At 34.9% G+C, this 8207-nt stretch overlaps 1 protein-coding gene across 1 annotated transcript; it reads right to left on the bottom strand.

The window, feature by feature from the left end:
• Positions 1–236: 236 nt before the first annotated feature.
• QUL2 (QUASIMODO2 LIKE 2) lies at positions 237–7224 on the bottom strand. Its single transcript, XM_029271355.2, has 9 exons — positions 6348–7224; positions 5698–5833; positions 5044–5284; positions 4041–4263; positions 3706–3863; positions 3287–3590; positions 1696–1828; positions 864–1069; positions 237–552 (listed from the first exon to the last, which is right to left on the bottom strand). Exons 1-8 carry the CDS (start codon positions 6863–6865, stop codon positions 920–922), a joined length of 1863 nt encoding a protein of 620 aa, XP_029127188.1. The 5' UTR covers positions 6866–7224; the 3' UTR covers positions 237–552; positions 864–919.
• Positions 7225–8207: the final 983 nt, after the last annotated feature.

Here is an 8207-nt window from a genome sequence, read left to right as displayed (position 1 = left end):
TAAAACAAAGAAATACCGTTGGAAGTTTCCCAGACTCAGGCCCAATTTCCTGCAGTGAGATACAAATTTTATTTTGAAATCAACGGTCAAAATTAACTTTATAATGATTCAATTATTTTATTAATATCTCATTGAATGAACAGAAAGAGAACAGAAAGAGAGAGAGAGAGAGAGAAATCTCTGTTCTTTGTAGGTAGATTATTAGACCACCTCATCATTGGGCACAGACGAAAAGGTAGATTCTTGAATTTCATGGCCATTCACATTCATTCTCAAAAATTAGTGATTGTTCCACAGAAGTGACAAAATCCCAGTGACCGATAAAGAAATCATGAAGTAAAAAAATAAATAGAAATAAAAAAATAAAGAATGCTAAAAAATGAATTACTACAAACTTTGAGAAAAAAAAAAATTAAACTGTAGCTAAATTTAACGTGAACCTTCACAATCTACAGCTTCCTCGATTCTCTGACCCGGTGGTGGACTAGATTGAAAACGTCAAGGCTTTGAGCTTTGCATATACAAAGATGTGCCGACTAAATAATCCATTCTCTGAAATTGCACAACGACAAATCATTTCAGTTGCATGCTTCAGGTGATTCTATTCACAAACTTCTTGTAACTGATTCATGACTCCCACCATAAACATCATTATCTAAATTGCGGTGCTTCTAGGACAACTTAAGTTATCATGGAAGCTTTGGTTATACAATATACAGGATTGCCCCCACCCACCTCCACATCAAGCCCAACTGGAATGACCAACACAAGTTTTGTCGATGCATCCAAAATGTTTAAATTTTATACTAAATTAAATGCTACCCACTCTTACCAAAGTAAGATGTTACCCTTAGAGGAATTACCAGAGAGAAAAAATTGTGTTCATTTGTCATGGTGAGATATACTAGTGCTCCATCAATTATTTTTTCACAAATGGTTTCTGGCAAACAAGTAGCCGCTGGTCACTGCCATTCTGAAGATCAATTATTCTAGCTTCCCAACGTACTTGTGTTGCAAGCATGCGAGCCATCTCTATAGCTCCCATTGTATCAGAAAGAATGACCCATCCCTACAAAAATGATGCAATGTAATAAATAAATAAAAAAATGGCTTCATTGACCATTCCAATATACTGAGACAGCGAGACTGACAACTTCTTGCATTCAGAACCACAAATCCAATAAATTAGTACTACCTTTTGATCTTTATACAGGCCCCTTTAACCAATAAATTAGTACTACCTTCGGAATTCAGTTAATTTAGGCTATGTTAAGATCGGTGACAGAGAATCGAATGGAATGGAATGGTTGGAATGTAATAAAATGGGATAATTGAAACGAATCAAACAAAAATGTCATTCTATTGTATATATATTTTATAACGGAATAAATAATCATGAAAATGAAATTAAATTATTGCAATTATTGTTAATGACCAGAAAAAATCATCTAGTAATTACGGGGATTTCAAAAGAAGAGAAAGAAAATTAATGTGACGAACAATTTGGAAAGGGTCTTATAAAAAGAGTATTACCTAATATCTTTCAAAAGAAAAAAGATAAAATGGTGCAAAAGAAGAAGGGTGCAAGGTTCTGCTAATTTTGTTTTATGTACATAGTACCAAAATCAAGGGCGAAACCTTCCAAGCAAAAACAATCATGAAAATGAATATAAACAGGAACATCATAATTCATACCTCTGGACGCAGTATTCTATCCATCTCCAAGAACAAGTCTATTGTGCTGCACCTCTCAGAGGAGAGATGTGAGAGAAGTCCATATGCGTGAAGCATATCATATGTCCGGGGGTAGGTGGGGAAAGGTTCACACCTGAAGATCAATATCAGTAGTCAGATACAAAAATGAAGTATCCGGAAGCAGATATGCATTGACTCTATATTTTACAAAGAGGTTTGTCAATAAACTCCAAAGAAGAGAGAGACTTCACAGAGTGAACTCCAAACATGCAGATGATGTTCTTTAGAATTGGGTTTCACAATAAAACTACGTTTACTTTAAATGCAACATATCACGCGCATGCATGCATGCATCCTACATTCATCATCAAATTTATTCTCAAAAGAAAGGCAAAATAAAGAAACTAAGAGTGTGTTTGACATAAAAGGTTAAAATGTGAATATTAGGTATGGAAATCTCAACGTTGAATGTTTTATATAAAAATTTTGGTATATAATACTACTTCCTTTCCTATTTATAAGACCCAACTCGGAACAATTGTTTGTTCCTTATAAAAGACTCGATTCATGTTGTCTCATATATTAATTATTTTTAGACTAAAATACTCCTAATAAAAGTGTGTTTTCTTAATTTGGTAAAATGCATTAATTATAAACTCTTTAAAGAATATACACTTTACTACTTGTTTACAAGAAAGATGAGTATTAATTAGGAGAGATAAATAATATAAGACATGCACTCTAATTAGTTAAAAGATATATAAGTATTAATTAGGAAAGAGAAGTAGTATTAGGGTAGTTTTAGAAAAAAAAACATATATATAAATAAAATAAATTTATTGTTATCAACTAAAGTAACTACTTTTAATTTTGGTGAATTAAGTAATTGAGTTTTATATATAGAAACGGAGGTAGTAACTTTTTGTTAAAGCATTTAAAAAAAACAGTAATGGTTTTCAAATACTTTGTTTTAAAAGATAGTTAGGGTTACAGATTTTTTTTCCAAAAGCTACTCAAAGCAGCTTCTCAAAATAATAAGAAATCTGTTTCTTTATTCAGAAATATGATTTTAAACAAACACAAAATTATAAAATGTTACCTTTTTTCAAAATAAAAGGGTTTTTTTTCGGGAAAAAAATAACTGAAATAAATGGACACTAAACTAATAAGTCTACATTAGCCGAACTAATTCCATTTAATAATTTACAAAATAAGGAGTTGCTGATGATTCATTTTGTACATATTTTACAAACATCACTAAATCATTTGCAATGCTGATATTTTCAGATTCAGCTGTAAAAACATCATGAACATGTGTCTGTTTGAAATATGCTATCAAAAATTACTAACACTTTCCCAGCTAGCAAACACCAATCTTTTTTCATTTGTCATAAGAATGAGCTAATGATAATATGGAAAATGAAATAAAAATTTATCAGGTTTTAGTAGTGTAATCAGTTTATCACCCTCAAGCTCAACAGTCTTAACTTCATACCTTGAATCAACTTTCAAGAATATGGAAACCTTGTTTAGATCACGGTTTCAGTTTCACACACAGCTTACCTAGATCAGGAACAAAAAAGCAACTTACCAGTCATGCATGACACCAGCAAAACCTCTATCTAGAATAAGAGGAAGCGCATTAGAAGCTCTGGAAGGAACAACATTCATGACCCACACTGATTTTTTCTCCTCCAGCAGGGCCGCATTCAAACCCCCATAATTAGCACTCATGTCCATAACATTCCGGATCATGTTATATGGAGGCAATGGATCTTCATCTCCAGGTCTCTTTGGATGGTCAGAGAAAATTAGTGGCGTAAGTAATGACCAATAATTATTGACAGCTGATCTCCAATATTGCAAGTCTTCATAAAATTCTTCAGGCTGAACTCCTGAAATAATGAGAAATTCATGAAAGGTAAAGCAGTACAAAGAGGAAATAAAATTTGGAGGGAAAGAAGCTTGGAGAAAAGCATATGCATTAAGCTATTAAGAAAAAATACTTACCATGAATTTTAAGTTCAGCAGAGCTCAAATCAGATTCAGAAGATCTGTTCTGTATTGCAATCCAGCGCTTGCTAGAGGTCCCACTTATACACGGGACAAGAGGCCGATAATAAGACTGAGTATCTTCTCCTTTACATAGCTCTATAGTATGCTGCTTACTACAATTAAGAAACAAATATCACTGAAAACCTATAGTTATAAAAGTAAGTGTTCAATCAAGCAAGCCAATAGCAGAACTAGTGATAGTAATATTAGTCAACTCAAATAAAATAAATAAACAGTCTATTGACTATATTTATCATTTACATCACTCAAGATAATACAAATATCCTTACCGAGATGCATAACAATCAACATCAGCAGTCTTCTGCCAGACGAAAGTTTCTTCTTGCTGAGCAAGAAGAGTCCAGCACAGTTGCTGGGTCAGCCCTTCCATTGGGTTTGACATGATTCTCTTTTTCTCCCGTGATGAACCCTGTGGCCTGCTTGTAGGTGATGTTAAAACAAAATATCCTCCAGGTTTAAGAACTCGATCAACTTCTATAAGGGGCATTCCATCTGTAGCATGAAGTCAATGTTAGAAAGCAAAGGACAGCAGTTCATACAGAAGCTAAATGATATTCACTATGGGATAGAAAAGTCATGGAACAATGGAAAAAGTATAAGGAAATTTAATGATATGGAGAGAAAGAAAAAGACTAAAAAAATGGGTCACATTATCATACAAACATTTCAGAAACCTATTTCAGACATCGATTCAATTGGTGACAAACAAATAACTTAGAAATGAAACAGGAAGCAACTTTTATAACTATATGTAGGCCCACTTTTTCTTGTGATGAAATTCAGTTAAATCATCAAGAATGGATGTAACAAGTATCTGAATTCTCAACATTTGATTATAAAAACTACTGTATTTCAAGGATCAATTATCCCACAAACTTGTGATGTTAGGTGAAGGCCTAGAATGATTTTTAAATCTCTAACACAAGGTCACTGCATTTGTGTCATTTCAAGTGTTGGTGATAATTTAGCCACAAATTTGACATTTGACAAATAGCCTAATCATACCTATTTGGCCTCACAATCTACACCACTAAATATTGTGCACCTCGACCGTACTCAGTCTTCTCTCTCCTTTGTCATCAAATACAAGTTTTGAACAAATACAAGGACTTCAATCTCAAAAATACACAAATATAATATGAATTTGTTCACCAACATTTAAGTTAACAATACTACCAAAGACAGATAGAATTTTATAAGTATAACGCCTACAAGGAAATCAACTCTGCTAAGAATGAAATAGTAATTAATGTCCATTAACTGTATAATTACTTTGATCCTCCCACATAATGCCACACTGAGCACAGTGAACCATGTCATAAGATAGTGACGGATATGGAAGCTGTCTTGCGATAAAGTTCCCAATCATAGCAGGAAGACCTCTCTCAAGACACAATTGAACTTGGCTGCCAGTTGCTTCATATGCCGCAAGACAAACTGCCATTATTTTCAGTGATAATAAATGAGCTCCAAAGCTGCCAAATCCACAATTAATATCTAGTATATTTCGAACCTGTTGTAATGTGAGTAATATAGATCAGTCATATTCATTACAGAACAAAAATAACATTGTCTTTAATGAGAATCAAAAAGAATATAGGCAGCTAAATAACATAATCTGTCATTACTGTACTATACATGGAACTATTTTACACAAACCCTACCCATGTAAAACATTATGGTTCCCCAAAGAATAACAATCAGTAGGCCATGGTGTAAGGAAGACTTACACCAGCTTGAGGAACATTTTGAAACAAAAGAACACGGTCATTAATGAGAATCGATACAGAATATACACAGCTAAATAACATAATCTTTCATCACTGTACTATACAAGGAATTATTCTGCACAAATCCTTTCCATGTAAAACACAATAGTCCCCCAAAGAATAACAATTAGTAGACCATGGTTTATGAAAGACTTACACCAGCTTGAGAAAGCTCAGTGTCACTTCCTAACCCTATCATCTCCGCAAGTTGGCGAGCATAATCTTTCACACCGTTGAAGATCAATCCATCCTCGGAGTGAAAGGCAATTTGATTCTCTTCTAGCAACATCAACCTATAGAAATCATCACAAAAGTGAATTGAGTCTTGTGTGCAAAAACAATGTGCATGGGAAACGAGAACCTCACTAAAAGTGATCAGTCAGGTTCTTCAGCAGAGAGAAATCATCACAAAAGGTAATTGAGTCTTGTGTACAGAAAAATGTGGTTGGGATACGAGATCCTCACTAAAAGTGATCAGTCAAAAACTTCAGCAGAGAGAAATCATCACAAAAGGTAATCGAGTCTTGTGTGTAGAAAAAATGTGGTTGGGATACAAAAACCTCACTAAAAGTGATCAGTCAAGTTCTTGAGCAGAGAGAAATCATCACAAAAGGTAATTGAGTCTTGTGTGTAGAAAAAACGTGGTTGGGATACGAAAACTTCACTAAAAGTTTAGTGATCAGTCAGGTTCTTGAACAGAGATTAGTCCATGAATACTTCATACAAATAATATTGTAACTAAAAAAAAACTAGAGAAATCATCATAAAATGAAAAACAAAAAAGACCAAGTTCCTTATAGGAAGCACCTTTTGGTGATACTTCCAGAGGAAAGAAACTGATCCTTGGTTAGCTTGACATTGGCGCTCCATATAACGTCCCTCCCACTGGGCCATCGCAACGGAATCTTGTACTCCTTGGGAGGCCGAACCAAGCACCTCTCCGTCCCCTTCGACACCTCGCAGTGCCGATCAAACTCCTCACCCTCTCTAAACCCCGACATCAAATTCGCAGACACATTGTGACACGGCACGAAATTCTCCCTCTCCTTCCCACACAGCCCCACCTCCTTCTGCCTCGCGCCACCGCTCGACACCGACCTCAGCTCCAAGTAATCCACCGCCGCCTGCTCCTTTATCCTCCTGTAGTTCGTGTAGATTAGCGACTCCGCAGTGCGATGCGCCGCCCCAACGGCCTCCGAAGACGACGAAGAATTGCTCAACACTGCCGCCACCGCCAGGAGACTTATCAGGATCAGGATTAACCAGCTCAGCGGCGGCTTAGGCCCAACGACGAACGACACTTTCTTCAACCAAGAGCTTCTCATGTCCAAATTCGCCACTCTGCCACAGATTCAAAACGACGCCGAATCCTTCACTCCGCTAACCCTAATTTCCCCCACCATAACACCGCACTCCCTCCCGCCGCCAGCATCGAAACCGCGTGGAGCAATGCCAATCGGAGGAGCGAAATCAGATCGCCGGCGAAACTCGAAATTGGAATCGCGACGCGGATCCGAGAGGGGAATTAGGGTTTGGATGAAGAAAAAGAGTGTTAGATTGGATTGATTTGGAAATTGGAAGTGAAGATCGAAGAAGAGCGGTATCTCCGGTTGGGTCCAGATTATTTGGATTGCTACCTTTCGAAACTAACCATTCTTCTCTTTCTTACTTTATGTTATGTGTCTCCCAATCATTCATTATTAATCATTTTCTAACTTGTACTGTTTCTCTTCCATTAATTAAAATTTAAAACTAAACAAGGAAAATACAATTGCTAATATAGCTTTTTGAATTAAATTACTACCCTGCCTTCCCAATCCAGCATTCATTAAATAATCAATAATTGTACAATTTTAATACTCTTTCTACTTTTAGTTTTTGGCCAATTAATGTATTTTTTAGTAAAAATACTTTTAATTTCTTAACTAAGATAGAGTATTGAATATTGATCATAAATTTTAATAAATGATAAAATGGTCATAAAGTGGAGCTGAAGCACTGATGACAAGGATGGCAGCAGTAATCAAGAGATACCAAATGGAGGCAATTCGCTGCCAGCCAGCCAATCATTCACAAGTTGAAGACAACCTTGTGTGTCCAAGTTCTTATTTTAAATGAAACTTCATTTCTACTATTTGCAATATCAATTCAATTCAATTCTTTTTTAAAATATCATTGAATAGTCCTTTATTATTATTATAAATGTTTAGTATTTTAGTCTTTTGTTTATTAACTTAAAGGATTAAAGTGTCCATAATTATTATTTTGAAGTAATTTCTTTAGAAATTGAAGTATTTTTAGTGGTTTCTCAAAACCAACTTTTATATTTTTCCTAATATTTTTATATGGGATTATGTAATCTAAAAGTTACCAACCCCAAAATATTCTAAAATTTTAAAATATTTAAATAAAATAAAATATTATATTTGAAATTGTTAACATCATTGAGTAATTGGAATGAAGAGTGGGAGGATTTTTGATTTTAGAAAATATAACATTCCTGAATAACAATAGTATAGTTGTACTTGTGTACAGCTAAAGAAACATATTTTTGCGGCACATGTCCAGCTAGGAGTGGATGCATGTGTGACATGACATAATATATGATATTAAAGCCTTCACATTCCCCACGCAATATCCGCATCTGCCTTCCAACACAGGAAAATA

The sequence above is a fragment of the Cajanus cajan genome, chromosome 3 (genome assembly GCF_000230855.2).
Source record: "Cajanus cajan strain Asha chromosome 3, NIPB_CcT2T_4, whole genome shotgun sequence".
Taxonomy (NCBI): domain Eukaryota; kingdom Viridiplantae; phylum Streptophyta; class Magnoliopsida; order Fabales; family Fabaceae; genus Cajanus; species Cajanus cajan.
Note: the sequence above shows the minus strand (reverse complement) of the source record. Positions and strands in the feature narration are given on the sequence as shown.

Bases quoted from the DNA above. Each gene is read 5' to 3' on its own strand.
- QUL2 (XM_029271355.2), bottom strand. From the start codon at position 6,865: ATGAGAAGCTCTTGGTTGAAGAAAGTGTCGTTCGTCGTTGGGCCTAAG. The intron at 5,834-6,347 runs GTGCTTCCTATA...TGATTTCTATAG, and splicing joins TCTGGAAGTATCACCAAAAG to GTTGATGTTGCTAGAAGAGA. The intron at 3,591-3,705 runs GTAAGTATTTTT...TCATTATTTCAG, and splicing joins TGCTGAACTTAAAATTCATG to GAGTTCAGCCTGAAGAATTT.